The sequence below is a fragment of the Dunckerocampus dactyliophorus genome, chromosome 10 (genome assembly GCF_027744805.1).
Source record: "Dunckerocampus dactyliophorus isolate RoL2022-P2 chromosome 10, RoL_Ddac_1.1, whole genome shotgun sequence".
Taxonomy (NCBI): domain Eukaryota; kingdom Metazoa; phylum Chordata; class Actinopteri; order Syngnathiformes; family Syngnathidae; genus Dunckerocampus; species Dunckerocampus dactyliophorus.
Window position 1 is genome coordinate 17,114,872 of NC_072828.1, and position 18,607 is coordinate 17,133,478.

The 18,607-nt window shown below is 41.2% G+C and overlaps 1 protein-coding gene across 6 annotated transcripts in view; it reads left to right on the forward strand.

Moving 5' to 3' along the window:
- abl2 (c-abl oncogene 2, non-receptor tyrosine kinase) overlaps nucleotides 1-18,201 on the forward strand; it is a 38,430-nt gene extending 20,229 nt beyond the window's left edge. For 4 of the 6 annotated variants that reach the window (XM_054789509.1, XM_054789510.1, XM_054789507.1 and 1 more), the window contains exons 3-11: nucleotides 2,892-3,187; nucleotides 3,314-3,586; nucleotides 4,915-4,999; nucleotides 5,996-6,173; nucleotides 6,252-6,436; nucleotides 6,519-6,671; nucleotides 6,769-6,858; nucleotides 9,387-9,569; nucleotides 13,025-18,201. In XM_054789509.1, the coding sequence (XP_054645484.1) occupies nucleotides 2,892-3,187; nucleotides 3,314-3,586; nucleotides 4,915-4,999; nucleotides 5,996-6,173; nucleotides 6,252-6,436; nucleotides 6,519-6,671; nucleotides 6,769-6,858; nucleotides 9,387-9,569; nucleotides 13,025-14,778 (3,197 nt within the window). In that variant the 3' untranslated portion in view covers nucleotides 14,779-18,201. The remainder of the gene's footprint in view (nucleotides 1-2,891; nucleotides 3,188-3,313; nucleotides 3,587-4,914; nucleotides 5,000-5,995; nucleotides 6,174-6,251; nucleotides 6,437-6,518; nucleotides 6,672-6,768; nucleotides 6,859-9,386; nucleotides 9,570-13,024) is intronic. The other 2 variants (XM_054789505.1, XM_054789504.1) reach the window with 1 other exon arrangement.
- Nucleotides 18,202-18,607: the final 406 nt, after the last annotated feature.

The following is an 18,607-nucleotide window of genomic DNA, read 5'->3' on the forward strand; positions in this document are numbered from 1 at the left end:
ATGCTCCTTATGTCCAGTTTACTCCGTAATCCCGTTTTAGTTGCAGCAAAAAACCCAGCTTCACACAGCTATGACCTTTCCAAAAAGTTTTCCAAAGGTTTGCCTTGGATATGTTCAGGTTCACTACAGTAGTAGTTTATCCTTTGCTTTTATCCAAGTATTTTTGTTTCTTGGGTGGACCGTCATTTCCCGGACGCTTAGCTAGATTCACTGTGTGTAATGATGCGTCATTTAGACTGTGACTCACTGGACAGTCGGACTGGCCCGAATGCAGAGATTCTCTATGATAATTGGAGAAACTCTGACAATGTGATGGACTTCTTTTGTTTGCCAAGGCAATGAAATTGACTGACAAGGTTTTAGAGATTACCTACCCACTGAACACTTCATTAGGTACACCAAATTTTCTCCGGCTGAAGCTGCTGCCAACCAGAGACCCATCGAGCAGGTGATAACTAATTTTCCAGCCAACTCCGAAAAGGCGCTTTTATGTCACCGTAACAGCGCTTTGCATTACTGATGACTGGAAGCTAGTGTCTCATGTGCTACAAACGAGGGGAATGAATGACAAGTGTACATGTGCGAAGGTGTCTGAGCCATTCAGTAATGTCGCAGAGATATGTTAATTTCTTGTGGCATATTCATTTGTATTTTTTGTATTTGTGAATAAGGGCAGCCTAGTTTTTTTTTTGGTTATTCATAATATACCAAAGTCTGCAAGTATTATTCTTGTATGCGAGCTGCTGGGACAGTAATCTATATTTTGCATGAAAGCTGTTTTTCACTTTGCTATACAGAAAATATTCATGTCAGATTTTTTTATGTTGGTTATTCAGAATATGCTGACGTTAATTTTATACATACCGGTACTGCTACTGGTGCAATTTACTTTTCCTGCTGGTTCTGTACAATAGGAAACTGGCAGATGTAAGTGTACTATTAAGATAATGGCAGCAAATTCATCTGTTTCATGTTTATTTTAATTGTGGATCATTACAAATATGTTTTATGAGTATACAGTGAGTAAAAAGAAATTATATGTAGAAAAAATTACGCATTCAAAAAATTGAAGTATTCATCACAAAAAGATGCATCGCTAATTGTTTTATCATCGCATCACAGGCCTCTGAATCGTAATCGCATCGAATCGTGAGGTGGCCAGAGATTTCCACCCCTAATTTGCATATAATGTGACGTTCATATGAACCAAGCTACAGCCGATTAAACTACATTACCGGCGTTTTGACACCTTGCCACACTACAACTAGCGATGAGCTTTACCACACACTCACCATGCGCGTCAGCGCCACGCTCACAATGCCTCAGCACAACCAAAGGTTAACGTTACAAATTGGAGCTGCCACTACTGCTGCTGTATTTTGTTTTTGAGTTTGGAAAAGTTAATGCTAGGTGTAGGCGTTCCTTTCTGTGTTGCTATTCGAAATCAGTGCGTCCAGGAAGGAAGTTCCGGTATTGCTTAAAAGGACCAAAATACGGCAATATACTGTAAATTTACATGTTACTACATGGTTACAGCATATAAAACCATAAAACCTTGTTGGCGGTCTTTGTAGGCGACATAGGTGTGTCCCATTGCGTGAAGTAATGAACAGTCTCTTTTTTATCTGTTTTTATATCTTTAGAACGCACAGTAAAGACGTGTGTTCATGTCTCACATAAGGATAGTGAAAAAAGTGCAGTTTTCCTTTAAGACAGTGTTAGAGTGTTTTATTGTGGTATCACATTTGTGAACTTAGTTTTACGCTTCAAATGTCAGGAGTGTCATTAAAATACTGCGTGTACGCTAGTAAAAGCTTAACCTCTGCTACAGTGCAGTTTGTTAACTTTCTGCAAACTAGATTTGCCAGATAATGAGGTACAGGCAGTGCTACTGAATCACTCCTCCAGTTTCGAAAAAACCAAGCACCTCTCTCTCTGCCTCGCATCTCACAGCTCTGACGTCAAGGTACGGATAGACAAAGACAAGACACCAAGTCACAACATGTCTGCCTTTGCCCGGCACTCGCATGGCAGCGTCGCTCTCTTATTGACGCACTGCTTTTTGATGTGGTTCAGCAAGACTCACAAGATGTCCATATCTTCCCTCTTTGTTTGTGCTGAGTCACCAAGACATCCTCGCCAACATTCTCACCTGATTGCATGAAGCTAAAAAAGGAATTACTTTTTTGTCATTACCGCTGCCAGGGAGTAATATTTTCATTTGTGTGGGTTGATTGCTTCTCTGTATTTATACATGCCTTTTTTTTTTTTTTTTTTTTTTTTTTTTACAGCAAAGCGAATATTTTATTGTACAGAGAGAATTTCTATCTGAATGTTCTGAACTCCTGTTTCAATTGCAATGTTGCATGTAACATGATAATGCTGAGCAATAGCGGAGGTGTGAATGTAGCTCAACTTCCCATATTGTTCTTCAGGCCACCAACGAGTTGAGACTGAATCAACAGCACATCTTCTAGTTGCAGCCAAGTAGTGCAATCCAGTTTGCCTTAATTGACTTGCACAGTTGACCAAATTCTCTCCAGCTTCTTATGAATTTGGGTTGATAATTGGGTTGGGTGATAATCCACACATCAAAAAAAAATCCTCATCGTTTAGAATGTATGAAACTTCTTCAAATAACGCAGGGTGAGAAGCTGTAATCACAGACCAGTTTTCCAACATATCCCATCCCAAATGTGCATTTACCTTCAATTAAAATTGCAGCTTTTAACAGTACATAAACAGATATGGTTTGTAGTGTTTTTGTGGTATAATAATATATTTGGATCCATTGGATACAGAATAAATTAAGGAAAACCTGCAATTTAATCCTTTGTGGAGGTCTTATTGCATGGAGCCTTGATCGTTTGCCTCCTGTGTCTCTTATCTAGGCGAGAAGCTGTGTGTGTTGGGCTACAACCAGAATGGAGAGTGGAGCGAGGTTCGCTCTAAGAACGGCCAAGGTTGGGTCCCGTCCAACTACATTACGCCTGTCAACAGTCTGGAGAAACATAGCTGGTACCACGGACCCGTGTCTCGCAGTGCCGCCGAGTACTTGCTGTCGTCTCTCATCAATGGCAGCTTCCTTGTCCGGGAAAGTGAGAGCAGTCCCGGACAGCTGTCCATTTCCCTCCGCTATGAGGGGAGAGTCTACCACTACCGGATCAACACTTCCTCAGATGGCAAGGTGGTTTGCGTAAAGGTTCTTTATGAGCTACCCTTTTGTTTGAATTAATATTATACCAATATTATACTGTGAAATACCGCAGCCTGCAATAATTTTGAACATCTCCCTACTCTTTCCCCCATCAAGGTATATGTGACGTCTGAGAGCCGCTTTGCCACCCTGGCCGAGCTGGTCCACCACCATTCCACAGTAGCCGACGGCCTGGTCACCACACTGCACTACCCAGCGCCCAAGTGCAACAAGCCCACCGTGTACGGCGTGTCGCCCATCCACGACAAGTGGGAGATGGAGCGTACCGACATCACCATGAAGCACAAGCTGGGAGGAGGCCAGTACGGCGAGGTGTACGTGGGCGTGTGGAAGAAATACAACCTCACAGTGGCGGTCAAGACACTCAAGGTTTGTTGCATGTACAGGTGGTCTTCTGGTTGGTGTTCAGAGTTTTGGCGTAACATATGTACTCCCATAAATTAATTAAAACTCAAAAGAAAAACTGCACTTTTATTGGAATTTTGCCCATCATCCACAATCCTTATGTGAAACATGAACACATATTTTCAAACGTTTCAATCACTGGAGGGTTTGTTAGTGCTAAGAATTCTTCCTTTGTTGTGATGCAATGTCCTCGCCATATACACAGAGCCTTTACATCGATGGTAACACTGAATGCCACTCAGTGCAGCAGAAACACTCAATTTCTGTCTGCATGGTTTGGCAAGTTCCACATTTACACCACCAAGTCATACCGGTTCTGACTCGCTCGCCCCTTGTCTGCTGCGATGTTTCACGTTGTCTTCTTGCCCGCTTAGCTTATAAAACCTGTAGCTAATCCTATGCTTTGTTTTAGTAGTACGCAGTGAGTAAAGATAAATTTTATAAAAAAATGATGCGTGAAAAAACTGACAAACTATTAATCACAAAAAAATGCATCAAGATGCATCGGTAATCGTTTTATCATTACATCGCAGGCCTCAGAGTCGTGATAGCATCAAATCGTGAGGTGGCCAGAGATCCCCACCCCTATTCTTCATGTGTTCTGTGTAGTGTGGACAGTGTGAGTGACATAGGAGTTAATTTAGGCATAACTTAGCTATCATATCTGATTTATATCAAAACTTGACATACACTACATTTTAGGAAAAGAGGAGAAGCGGTATAGAAAATGGATGGATGGAATTTGTATGTAACCTTGAGGACCACTATATTTTGCAATCTGGCAATGATGAAACATGGATGGAACCATGGTAGTAGGTCGCCATCTGCGGGTAGACTGTGGTATTACATATAAATTTAAATTATTTGGCTTGATTATTTGGGCATGTTGGCCAACACAGTAACAGTCTGGAGATCGGGAAGACTTGGGTTCGATTCTCCCCTGGGCATTTCTGTGTGGAGTTTGCATGTTCTCCCTGTGTATGCGTGGGTTTTCTCCGGGTACTCCGGTTTCCTCCCACATTCCAAAAACATGCATGTTAGGTTAATTGGCGACTCTAAATTGTCCATAGGTATGAATGTGAGTGTGAATGGTTGTTTGTCTATATGTGCCCTGCGATTGGCTGGCGACCAGTCCAGGGTGTACCCCGCCTGTCGCCCGAAGTCCGCTGGGATAGACTCCAGCATGCCCCACGACCCTAAAAGAGGAGAAGCGGTATAGAAAATGGATGGCTTGATTATTTGGCTTGCTTCTTTAAGATGATGTTTGAATTTCTCTCCCTTTTTTATGACAGGAGGACACCATGGAAGTTGAGGAATTTCTGAAAGAGGCTGCTGTAATGAAGGAAGTAAAACATCCAAACCTTGTTCAACTTCTAGGTCAGTACCCATTTTGTTTTATAGTCAGTTGTATTTGTATAGCACCTGCCATCTCACATGGAGCAGGTCGATAACCCCGCTCCTCATAAATGAGGCCCATTTTATACTATTTTCACCAAGTCTCAGAGGTCCCGCCATAGTGTCAACATAATAGATGCCATACATCACATACAACAGTGTAACATTAAGAATTATGACAGGATGACACACATGAACGATACTAGCATAGCAACGGGAGCTACAGTGCTAACATTATAGTTACATGTTCAGGGCAACATCAGTCGAGATTTGCCTGTTCTCTGAAGAAAACAAAATTCTCAAACTTACAGCCCCACATCAGATGAAGCACACGAGATGCCGCCACATATTAGCCGCATCCCTGTATAAGCCACAGGGTTTCAAAGCATGAGGAAAAAAGTAGCGACTTATTCGCCAGAAATTACAGTACTTTCTTAAACAAAAAATGTAGGAACACCACCACTGGCTAGCATATGTTATTGTTATTCGTAGGTTTGAATGTTGGTGCCCTCAAGGCAACTGGAGGAACCCGCTGCATACAGTGCCTATAATACACGTCTCTTGCATGTAGGATTAACTAGCAAACACCAGTGTAATGGTCGTCTAACATTGCCAGAATTGTGTATCAATGTTCATAATTTCTTCTCAAATTGTGCACTTAAACAACAAAAAGTACTACAAAGTTTTGCAAATTTATTTTCACATTCCCTGTGTTCTGTATTGCTGCTAGTTTTGCTCTAATAATCATGCCAATTTGTTGATTTCATATTGGTGAGTGTATTACTATTCCATTATTCGATTATATAATATTAAGAAAAAGGCAATTTTTGGACAAAATTTGTATGTTTCCATTGTGTAAGTGTCAGGCACCGATGTCGGATATTGAAACGATACCTAACCCTACTCATAAAAAGACACATTATTATTAGAAAATCATGAAAACGTCAATTTTGCATAATGGGACCTTTTTAATAATAGGTGTGTGTACTTTGGAGCCTCCGTTTTACATCGTGACCGAGTACATGCCACATGGCAACCTTCTGGACTACTTGAGAGACTGTGACAAGGAGGAGGTGAATGCTGTGGTTCTGCTCTACATGGCCACACAGATCTCCTCTGCAATGGAATACTTGGAGAAGAAGAATTTCATCCACAGGTGGGGGGGTTGGGATTCAGCTGCCATCTTTTTGTGCTTTTATTGAAAAGTACTCTAACGGTTCCTTCCCTTTGTCAGGGATTTAGCGGCGAGGAACTGCCTGGTTGGGGAGAATCATGTTGTTAAGGTGGCAGACTTTGGTCTTAGCAGGTTGATGACTGGCGACACCTACACTGCGCATGCTGGGGCCAAATTCCCCATCAAATGGACCGCGCCCGAGAGCCTTGCCTACAACACCTTCTCAATCAAATCTGATGTATGGGGTGAGTAACACATCTCATTAATTTCCATAAAGTATTACCACTACAGACATGGTTGCTGACCAACACTGTGTTTGTCCTACAGCTTTTGGGGTCCTGCTGTGGGAGATTGCCACCTACGGTATGTCTCCGTACCCAGGCATTGATTTGTCTCAGGTCTATGACCTTCTGGAGAAGGGCTACCGCATGGAACAGCCCGAGGGATGCCCGCCAAAGGTCTATGAGCTTATGAGAGCATGTGAGTAGATGTCTTTTCAGAACAGCAAGGTCCTTCAGATTATTATGTTAATGCAATCCCTATTTTATATAAATGAACTCTGCTTTGTTCCTGCTAGGCTGGCAATGGAGTCCATTAGACAGGCCATCTTTTGCAGAGATCCACCAAGCTTTTGAAACTATGTTCCATGACTCCAGCATCTCAGAAGGTAAAGAAACAAGAAAAGGCTCTTGGAAATTGTTAAGTGGATATACATTAGAACTTCTCAGGTCACAAGGAATAATACAAATGTAAATATGGTACACGCTTGTGCCATTCAAATCTAAGATTTAACTGAAATAAGCTCTTCATCAGCTGATCATGTTTAAGACCATAGTTTAAAAAAACAACAAAAAACCCCCGCAAAACAGAAACATAAGTCTCATAAAATTACTCAGTAATGAGTAGCTCCACCATTCTTGTTGATCAGTTAAACTGTCAAGAATTAGGCATGCTTGATGCAAGTGTTTCCAGGAGGCTAGTGGAAACGTCACTCCAAGTCATTAAAATGCTTTCATGAAGGGCATCTACTGTCTGAAACTGATGTCCCCTGCCATCCATCCTCAAATGTTCACAATTGGATTTAGATCAGGGGATGTTCCAAAAGAGTGATGTTATTCTCCTGGAAGAAGCAGTGAGTCCAGCGAGCACCAGTATTGGCCTTCATTTTGGTCAAGGATTGTGAATTTAATCCACCGTTTTAGCGCTGGTGACTTTTTTTTTTTTTTTTTTTTTGCATCTACCACTTGACGTTTTTGTTCCATAACCCTCAGGATTCACAATGACTGTTTTACAATGGTGATGCCACGTTGCAAGAGGCCCTGCTTTAGTACAACTCAACAGTCTTACCATGTTCAAAGACTGAAAGCTTTTTTTGCCTTAGCCATGAGGATTATTAGAAAATAACATGGAATCCAACGTTTTTCACAGATTTTGGCTTTTAGAGGCTGTGGTCTTTAAACTTTTGATCAGCTGACAAAGGTATTTTTAAATATGGATGCAGTTGCCTGCTCAAAAAATGTTTCTCTTGCTCCCATATTTTGTTTTGGAATTTTGAAGCTCTTCTTACGACGTTCTTAACAGCCAACCATGGACACTGGTCTTAACATTTCCAAAAACCTTTTTGTCATTATGAAGTGTTGTGGTGTAGAATTTAAGGACAAAAAAATAATTTCTTTCCTTGTGGACTAAAAAGTTAAATACTGTGAATACTTTCTGAATGCACGCATCTTTTGTCGATTTTTATATTATTTTGTAACTATAATCAGATTAGACTTGTGGGACAGTTTGATATCGGGAGCAGTCTTACATTTTTAACACTTCCGATTTGTGGTGGTTCTGTGTGACCTCATTAGGCATGGACCGGTTGCCAGTTTCAAGGTATACCACGGTGTGAAAAGCCACGGTTTCAAAACCTCTAAAACTGATCCGACACATCGTCTTATGGTGTGAGGGAAAGTGGAGGTCCAGCGCGACCACTATGTGGAAATACTTTGTCATGTCCTGTGTTATTCATCACAGTTGGAACTGGCCTTGAATGTGCTGAAACCACAGGCATGAGCTGTGTTGCCACAAGTCGTGCACCTTAACTGTCGCGGCAGCAGTGATGTTAGCGGTCTTGTTAGCATCAAGCGGGGCCGGTATGACAAGACGTGTGGCCTCTTGGCATCCCATAGCGATTTAGTGTGTATTTCACATGGCTTTGTGTAAGCACATTACACTATTTAAGTACATTTTCCACATGTTAACGAGAATATCAGAACCTAATAAGTCGCAAATGTCATGGTTTCATCGCTTGTAGTGTAAACAAACAGGTATTGACACTACGCGTTGCAACTTAAAATGTATAGTAAATGACAAAATACACTAATATGGCATTATGTGAAAACGTTGTACTCACATGAAAGATTCCTCAAAGGCATACACATTTAGAAGATTTACTCCATTTACAACAGATTTCCTTTTTACGCATGCGCAGTAGCGCTAGGTGGCAGAACGATGAAGGCACACGTGTTGTGAAGGCACACGTGTTGTCATTCCACCCGTACTGCTGCGCTGTTATCGTCTTTGCCGGTCGACATATTACTCATGTCACTAAATGTGGAGATGTTATTCAGAAACCGAGGATAAGTGGAATAAACAGTTTACTCTCTACTGAACAACAAGCAACAACCACTTAGCAAAGGTTACTAACAACAATCACATGACCAGGAAACGGAAGTGAAACGCAAGCAAATTAATAAAAACTCGGCAAATACACATCCAACAATTCCAAAACACTTGTGGACAAGCTGTGACTTGGACCTTCACCACGCTATGAAATAATAACATAACATTCAGAATTTTTTTAAATTCTTATTTATATTGTGATTTTTTGAGCCAGTGATAGCATTTATTTACATTTTTGCTTTGTTTTTTTAGTAAGAAAATATTTACGGTCTTGCGACATACGTTGCAGGATTAGCCACCATAGACTGCTTTAAGAACTGCATTATATTTATTATTTATTTAGAAATAATTCAGTTATTTTTTTGTTATTTATTTTAAATACATATGTTGCACATCAATCATGTTTTATTATATTATTTCAAAATGAGGTTTTTCCTCTCTTCTTTCAATAAAGATATGTGTTTGACTTTAAAGGTTCTGTTTTACAGTGGCTTCTAAATTTTGACTTTTTCAAATTTTTCTTTGCAGAGGTGGCAGAGGAGCTCTGCAAGACAGCCTCCTCTGGTCGCAGTGGTCCACTTCACTCGTTGAGCCATGACACGCCCCTGTTACCTTCCAAATCTCGTGCACTCCTCAAGCACACGGAAAACAAGGAGAATATCGAGGGTGGGCTGGACGGGCGGCCAGACCACGGCACTCACAGTCCCTCAGGTATGGCTAGAAACGCCTACCTCACTGCCAAGGAATTAGGTGCACCGCATTACAACCCCACAGGTGTTCCAAGCAGCCTTGATTCGAAGAGCCAACTGCAGCGTCGTCAAGCCCGTCACCTGAAGAGAAGGGCTGTCATTTTCCTCATGGAATGACGTTTTTTTGTCTAGGTAGTTCGGTAGAAGCATTTATTAACTGAGAAACAAAGAAATACCTCCATTAAAAGTGCAACTCCAGCAGCGTCTTAATAAACAAAACATGCAAAACAGAAATACATTTTGACCCACTTCACTTCATCTGCTCAAGTTTTAATGGCGGGAAGTACATCTGCCAGCCATAAAAGTCTATAATATTCAGCATAGGGGTGTAACGATTCATCCACGACATTGATGTATCCATTTACATTTGTATGGTCCAACTACATCGACCTGTGTTCAGCAAGTTTTCATTCCAGACAACATTTATCGATATAACATTGTTTAAAAGATAATCAGTCATAGTATCAATCAGCACTGATAGTAGGAAATAAAGCATTGGATTTAAGCACGGCAGGCTTAATATGGATGTGTGTGTTTTTTTTTTTGGCACTTTCAATGATAAAAACGTTAAACGTTACTCGTTTGATTTGGTAAACGGTTACAGTTTGATTTGGCGTAAGTTGAGTAGTCATGTCTGTTGAGTGGGGCACACGGTTGACGTCATGTAAAGGTGACTGAGCAGACGTCCTCTCTATAATGACAGTCCTGTAAAGAGTGACTCGAGACGTCCTATACCTTGGACGCTATACTCGATTCAGTCTGCCTGTGATGTCTTTGCCACACTTTATACTGGATTTATACTGAGTGTTGGACCACATCGAGTCATATGAGTGCTTTGAAAGTTAAGTGCAACTTGAAGCCTTTCAAACTTTCAAACTACTTGCCAAGGTCCGTGGGTCGACAGCTTTTGTCTTGACTCAATGTTAAAGCAATGGGAACCAAAGGCACTATTTCCCGGTATGAAATTTACTCGAACTTCTTCAATACTTGGGGTAGAGAGGTGAATGAGGTATCAAATTAAAGTTCAAGTCATGTTTTATCAGATACAATTAATCACAGACTTGATTAAATTCAACCTGTTCATTCATTCATTGTTAATTCAACCTGAAGTGTTCGTTGCACTTTATCCAAATAAAATGTGAATGCATTTGCCATTAATTGTTGTTTGCTTGTTTATATCCATAATTAATTTATACTTGATTCCCTTACAAAAAACAAGGGGAATCTAGGAAACTTCACCTGCACTGTACAGTATCCAGCTGTTTATTTCACAGTCAGACTGGTTGAATATTTGGCTAAAAAGTTACTGAATCATTTTGGATTGTATTGTTCTTAATGAACCAATATCGTCCAATAACCAATCGAACCAATCGTTATACGAGTAGAATCGTTTATAAAACAAATCGTTACACCCCTAGTTCTCCATGAAAGGGATGCTGCATGCCTTTTAAACCCAGGAGTCTCTAAAGTAGTTTTTACAGACTTACCCACCTTTTCTACAAAATACAAAAAGATCCCCAAATAGCACTAATCCTGGATCAGTTGAGCTCCCTCGTGCATTCTAAATAGTTTCATCTGCTGATTCATGTGACCCATTTGACTCCAAATGATCTCTATGTCTGAGTAGATAGGTAGATCTATCAGAAACCTAAAGAAAGGCACAATAACTATATAATATTCTCAAGTCATATTTGTGAAGAGTCTGTGCTCTTTATTTTTTTATGTTGATAATAAAATGTTGTTCCAGTGTCTTTGTCTGTGATGTGAACAAGTCTTCCCTTAATGCTTGTCTTTGTCCTCGTTCTGTTTGTCCCCGGCAACTTCACAGAACCCCCACACATGAAGCATTCATTTTACTAATACTTGTACAATAAACAGAAACAGCAAGCCCCCTGCTCTTGAATCCAGTAAAAGTGTTTCTGTGAGAATGCAGTGAAAAATTCATGCAATGTAATACATTTGATACAATAGCAACAAAACATTTTCTCTACAATTGCATGCAGGCCTTTTTGCATGTGGTCACATGTTTTTCATTTTATTATTTATTTTTAATTAATTGTTCCATAAAGTCAGTTTGTGTGGAAAAAGCAGGGCCCCAATAGTATTTTCCTCTCACTGTGCTACACTTGGAAACCCCTGGTCTATAATAAGGGGTCAATTATGATTAGGTTAGGTTAGGCCAGGGTGTACAAAGTGTGCCCGGGGGTCCACTTGTGGCCCGCGGCATATTGTAAAAATAAAATGAAAACAGCAAAAATGGGGGTAAAAAGACTAAATGTAAAAAAATTTTTAAAAGGCTGAAATGTTGATACTAATAATTAACAATAACAAAAAGTTTTCTGTGTGTGTGTGTATATATATATATATATATATATATATATATATATATGTGTGTGTATGTGTATATATACTGTGTATGTATATATGTACAGTATGTATAGATACAATATATATATATATATACACATATACAGGGTGTCTCAAAAATGCATACACACTTTAAATAATTGTAAACTAGGTGTTTATCATAATTTGTTAAATTTTCCAAGTGTAAAACAATTCACAAACATCATTTTATTGTTTTGTCACCGACTGTTCTCAAACTGCTGACAACGCAAAGCAATGGAATCACACACATCACAAAACAATTCCCTTGGTTTTTGCATGCATTCGCGTTCAATGGCAGCTTTCATAGTGTAGACTTTGGCTTCCCCATAAAGGTATCCCCATAAAAAAAAGTCTAGTAGTGTGAGGTCTGGTGAACGCGGAGGGTGTTCAACGAAACCCCTCCGTCCAATCCACCTGTTTGGCAAGCTCTCATCAAGGAAGGATTTAACATCACGATAGTAGTGTGGGCGTGCTCCATCTTGCTGAAAATAAAAGTCCTTGTCTTCAAAGTCTTCTCTAATACGTGGTATGACAGACTGTTGCAGCAAGTGTACATACAAGTATAAGTACAGTACAGTACAGACACCATGGTCTCAGCCCCATTAATAAGGCAAGAAATTCCGCTAAGTAACCGTGACTACCTCATGAAACTCAAAGAAAACACCAATGGTTTGCAGCGCTATCAAAAAAGTGACTTTGAGGAATCTAAAATACGTATAAGACATATTTAGAGTTATTTCACACTTTTTGTTAAGTACATAATTCCGCATGTTCATTCATAGTTTTGAAAATCTACAATATAAGTAGTCATGAAAACAAAGAAAACGCATTGAATGAGAAGGTGTGTCCAAACTTTTGTCCTGTACTGTATGTATATTTTTTAGCCTTTCTACAAAATGTAGAAATACATATAAATGTCATAGTGGCTCCCATCATCAAGGCAAATATGATCAAGACTGTTTACTTTCCTGCTGAGCTCACAAAGGTTTTATTTAATAGTTTTAATTCAACCTTTTCTCTTCCTTTTAGGCTGGACTTCTTTGTTGGGAGGCGACGGACGCTCAAGCAGCTCCCCAGCACTACCCCGAAAACAGCAGCCACGTGATAAATCACCCAGCAGCCTTTTAGAGGACACACTGGACATGGGGACGTTCACACGAGACCGCAAGACCAGCTTCTTCAGCTCCTTCATAAAAAAGAAGTCATCGTCGTCTTCCTGCTCACCATCCTCCCAGCACCAACAGAACCTCCCGACGCCTCCCAAAAGGAGCAGTTCCTTTCGAGAGATGGAGACGCAACCCCACAAGAAATATGAGCCCACTGCTGATTTCAGCGCTCCACCGCCGCTGCCACAGTCAGACAGTATAGGGGGCTTCTCTGCCTCTCCTTCTCATTCCCATGGAGAGCCCGCGCAGGCTCAGTCACGCTGCTGTGGAGCGGCATTTGGACAGAAGCCTTCTGGTGGAGGATTTGTTTCACAGGTAACAAGCGGCAGCAGCTGGGGAGGACTTGCCGGCTTTTTTACCCCCAGGCTTATCAAAAAGACCCTTGGGCTACGGACAGGAAAGGCGGTCTGCTCAGGGGATGGTGGAACCATGGTGGGAGGGCCTAAACCCTTACCTAGGTCCAATTCTACCTCCTCAATGTCATCTGGGTTGCCAGACTTGGAGCGTATTGCCCTGACTTTACCCAGGAACCGCAGTGCTAAAACACCTCTGGAGAGAACTGCCTCCACAACCTCCCAGCCAGAGAATGGGACCACACGGCCCACTGAAACTCTGCTCAGGAGGATGGATGAGGGGACCGCACAGATCAGGGAAAGACCCAAAGCCAAGCTGCTACCCCGAAGCACTGCTTCAGAAGGGAGGGCCGCATGTGTGGGTGGGGAAGTCGGGGAATCCGACGGCGTGTGTCGGGTGAGAGAGGAGGGCGTACAGCAGAGCTGGTCGTCCCCCTCTAAGACTTCTAGTTCAGCTGCTGCAGGTACACAAACTCACAACCACAAAGTTCCAGTTCTCATATCCCCCACGTTGAAGAACAGCCCAGGGGACGTACACCTCGTCGGGCTGGACTCTCAGGGGAACCGCTTCAAGCTGCTGTCCGATCACCAGGCGGACCGGGACAGGCCACGGCTAGTCAAACCCAAATGTGCCCCACCGCCTCCGCCAACCTTACGCAGCATGCAGCACTCCTACAGCAGTGAGGGAGAAGAGCAGGTAGTAGCCACACAGGTCGAAATCAACGGAGACACTTTAAAAGGTCATAAGTCAGGGCGGTTGTCAGGAGGAGTGACCATGTGTAGACCGACAGTTCCACCACCACAAGTGCCTGCTGCTTCCTCCCCTGCCAACACAACTCCCACTAAAATGGCCAACGGATCACCCAGCACCACCTCCTCCTCACACTCCAAAGTGGGACTGCGGCGAACCAGACAGCAGTCAGAAAGAGTGCCGCTGGAGCGTGTGAGCCGCGAGGCCCTACTGGAGTGCGCCGAGTGCTTGAGCAACGTCCTCCACAGCAGCCCCGAAAGCCCTTCCAGCAGCCAAGTACTGGACGCTGGCCACCAGCTGCTGGACTACTGCTCTGGTTACGTGGACTGCATCCCCCAGATGAGGAACAAGTTTGCCTTCCGGGAGGCGGTGGGGAAGCTGGAGCTCAGCCTGCAGGAACTGAGGGCCTCGTCTTCAGGAGGTGGTGGGGGGCTGAGCTGCGTGGGGTCCAATGCCGTAATAGACAACCTGCACAGCTGTATCAAAGAGATTAGCGATGTAGTTCAGAGGTAGCTGACACTAACACAGCAAGATTCTCTTTCTGATTCCTTTAATACCGTATTGACCCAAATATAAAATGACTGAATATAATACGGCACCCTCTTTTTCAAGTTTAATATTTCATTCATCACATTACATTAATCATATTTTTTTTAGCTGCTCCTCCTCTGTTGTCTGCTGAGTGTGCATTCACACTTCTTGTCAAACAAACAAACTCCAGTGCATTTGCGCCGCCAGTATGGTTTGTTTTGATCTCGTGTGAACACAACATGCAAGTGGACAGAGACTGCTTGAGAGATGGTTCTTGGTCCACTTGCAAGTAAACTGTTTAAAAGTATATTTGAAATGAAATCCAAGCTGGTAAAATTAACATAATATAAAAGTAACCTTCATATTCAACACAAGAGACATCATTTTGGTCGGGAATATTTGAGTTTTGTTGCATGACATGTCACGAAAGCTGCCCAGTCAAGTCCTTCCTTGATGCATGTTTTTTACTGCGCAGGCTTTGATCCCTTGACAAAACACCAGTGTGAAAGCTAAACGAACCACACTAAAGTGCACACCATTATCTTCTTTTTTATTTATTTTTTATTTTTATTTTTTTAGTACCGAACCACGTGTGAATGACAGCTGAAATTACAGCAAAGGGTGTGTTGAAGTGACAAAGATATAAGAGAAAATTAGGTGTGCTGCAACAATTCTGTTGTTTTGCATTATTCTGTCGACTGCAAATATAAGACAACCTGTCATTTTCAGACTGTTTTCAAGAGTTTAAAAAATTATGTAATATTCGGGTCAATGCGGTAGGTTTGGGAGGGTGTGGTAATAAAATGAGAACAATGTGTAAAGTACCTCAGAGAAATCACTACAAAATCTTTTTATTGTTTACAAGCAGAAAATGCCAGTGTGGACATGTCCGTTGTACATATAGGGGACTGCTTATGCCAAACTAAATCTGGTGAAATGTTTTCCAGGCGGTCGTGAAATGAATGTCAAGTGTGTGTCACCAGCACAGATTGTTGCTCAAGTCAACACTCACTCTGCTTATGTATGTGTGTCTGTTCATTGTGCTCAGCCTTACTGACGATACCAGACCGACATTTCCCTCCTTCTGCCAAGCTACGTGTTTCATGTATGTGTGATTCATTGGTCGGGTGCACTGTGTTTCTCTGAGCATTTTGCTGACTGTAGAGCAACTGAGGGACCATAAGGATTTCCTGAAAGCCATCTTAACCAAGTAACAGATGTGAGGTAGCGAAACACAGATCAGTTTTAATGAATAGGAATACAAATGTGGCCACAGTTTTGTTTGCAACATGTTCGCCTTTTGTGCATTTATTGTAGGGATGGGCATTTGACTGCGTTTTATGGCTTGATTATGGGAGAAATTACTGATCAATTAACTGTAATTGTTAAATACTGAGGTTGGAGAAGCTCTCCATGTTCTGAACCCCTATTTCCTTGCTAGTGTTGTATTGAGCAGACTGGACTACTTGAAACTAAATAAACAGCACCCCTGATGGTTGCAGCCAAGTGGTGAACGCTGTTTCGCCTCAGTTGTTTGAAGAGATGATTAATCAACAATCAATCTAGTAATTGATTATTATGCCCATCCCTAGCTTAAAATAAAACTTGCTATCTCAATATGGGCCAAAAATTGTCAGTTCATGGAATTGTTTTTTGTTTTGTTTTTTTACTCTAATTTTTACATTCACTTGCATATTTAAATGCACAAGATGTCCGGTGGGATATATTCTGGTTGTCTATGTCTATGCATTTCTTTTTTTGTTTGTTTGTTTTTGTCGTAGGAAAACACAAATGATACCAAAAGACCAAACACAGGCAACTCAATTGAAAATGTAAGTAAATATATAACAATTTCTATTTCCCCACACTACTCATGCGTTGTTTTTTTATGCACAGCATTTTTTCCTTGAATGAATTTCACACCTGCCAAGTCCTCAAAGCATTTCAGTATTTATACCGGGGAAATCCGTTCGCACAACACTTTATCCTGGCTTCGCAAAAAGAGACTCAACAGGAGCACAGGGTAGCGCACATACTGTATGAGCAGGCCATTTAAGGACGGCTTTCCTTCCAAATGTCCTTGCTCGTTATGGACAGTGCAGGACTCAAGTGGCCTCCGCGCCTCGCACGTCTTCAGTGTATGAAACCCAGCATAAACACGCTAATCGCACAGTACATGGCCTCTCTATTGGCTACCTGCAGTATGTCATCAGCACATGAGCAATTTGTACATGTATTTGATTTAAAGAAAAATGATTTCTAGAATGTTAAGGTATGAACTTGAATTTTAAATTATTGTTTTTTTTAATTAATTAAAAGCACAGAGCTATTTTGGAACTAATTATGTAAATATTTGTTTTATTTCATATCAAATGATTTATGTGTAGCCACAAAAGAAAGAGTTTTAGACTGAGGCGTATCCATCTGAACATCTGCTTTTTGAATGTATTCTTCAGTTCTATTCATCAGCAGTCAATATCTCATCTCTCAAGGTGCCATTACTTTTATTTTTTACATCTATCACTGAACTTTCAGTCACAATAGAAAAGTCCAACCTGCTCTGTTTTATTGAGCACAATTTGCAAGTATTGTACATGCATGCACGAACACACACACGCACACACACAGCTTAATGTACACTGGATACGGCCTCAGGCAATATGGTGTATCTACACAAATGTCCATATGGGAACACTGTAGGGCCATATATTCACACATACTGTGACTCTCAAATAATGTTGTTTTTCAGTGATTATTAGTGCCTTTTGTGAGAAAACTTGCAAGAATCCACAGCATGTCATGTGCCATATTTCCTTTGCTATGCCATAACTTTTATTACAACTGAGCTATTGTGCTGGCTGAAATAAGTCATTTTAACCTATGTGTGATCATCTCTTGAATTAAAGCCTTATCAAAGATTGAGATAAAGATGTTTGTCACCTTCACATACATTGACGTGATAATAAATACATGGGTTTTGAATAAATTGAGCTCCGGTTTTGCAGTTTCTTCATAGCTGAAATGTCCTCACTATACTTTTTTATCACTCGTGCATTCATTACCTGCAATTGTCCAGTGGTTTTATTTTCAAAACTTTTACTCCTTGTCTTCTTGGAAAGTGCTCTGCAGCTCACATGCACACGTCACTATACCAAAGTGGTCTAAGTACAATGAAATCAGACATGTCATAATGCAATATGTGAATCTATGAATGAATTTAACAAGAAAACATGTTAACACAAACTTTTATATTGTGCAACCTATATATGCTTTTTTATTTAAAGCTCACATTTTACTGTGAAGTTTTGTTCATCGGTGTTGAGTCTATTGTAAATAATAAAGATGTTGATGAATATTGTATCCCTTTGCATATTTCATTGGCTTTTTAAAGATAAATAAGATAATTGATTAAACTTAAATCAGTTATAGACAAAGTAGTCCCAATATATATGACAGGTGGTGGGCTGCACGGTGGCCGAGTGGTTAGCATGTTGGCCACACGGTCAGGAGATCGGGGAGACCTGGCTTCCAAATTATGCTTGGGCAACTCTGTGTGCGGTTTGATGTTTTCCCTGTGCGTGTGTGGGTTTTCTCTTGAGTACTTTCCTCCCACATTCCAAAAACATGCATGTTAGCTGGCAATTGGCATTTCTAAATTGTTGTGAATAGTTTGTCTATATGTGCCCTGCGTTTGGCTGGCAACCAGTCCAGGATGTACGCCGCTTCTGCCTGAAGTCAGCTGGGATAGGCTCCAGCATACCCCAGTGAGGAGAAGCGGCATAGAAAAAGAATGGATGGATTCGACAGATAA